The sequence below is a fragment of the Eimeria mitis genome, genomic scaffold, assembly GCF_000499745.2.
Source record: "Eimeria mitis Houghton genomic scaffold, Emh_scaff2255, whole genome shotgun sequence".
Taxonomy (NCBI): Eukaryota; Apicomplexa; class Conoidasida; order Eucoccidiorida; family Eimeriidae; genus Eimeria; species Eimeria mitis.
In genome coordinates, this window is record NW_013570584.1 from 5,971 (window position 1) to 6,176 (window position 206).

A 206-nucleotide genomic window follows, 5' to 3' on the forward strand; every position below is an offset into this window, starting at 1 on the left:
GCCCCTGAGAATGCGCTGCTGCCTCCATCTTTGCTGGCAGCAGACGCAGCAGCAGCAGCAGCAGCAGCAGCAGCAGCACAAGCAGCACTGTCTGCAATAACAGCAGCAGAAGCATCGCCGCTCCCCTTAGCAGCAGCAGCAACAGCAGACACAGCAGCAGCAGCAGCAGCAGCAACAGCAGCAACTCTGACTCCTCCACCCAAAGC

At 60.2% G+C, this 206-nt stretch overlaps 1 protein-coding gene across 1 annotated transcript in view; it reads left to right on the plus strand.

The window, feature by feature from the left end:
- Nucleotides 1-206, plus strand: part of EMH_0051070 (uncharacterized protein) — a gene marked incomplete at both ends in the record, with an annotated part of 5,962 nt that overhangs the window by 2,954 nt on the left and 2,802 nt on the right. The window contains 1 exon segment of the mRNA XM_013496715.1: nt 1-204. Within this exon segment, the coding sequence (XP_013352169.1) occupies nt 1-204 (204 nt within the window).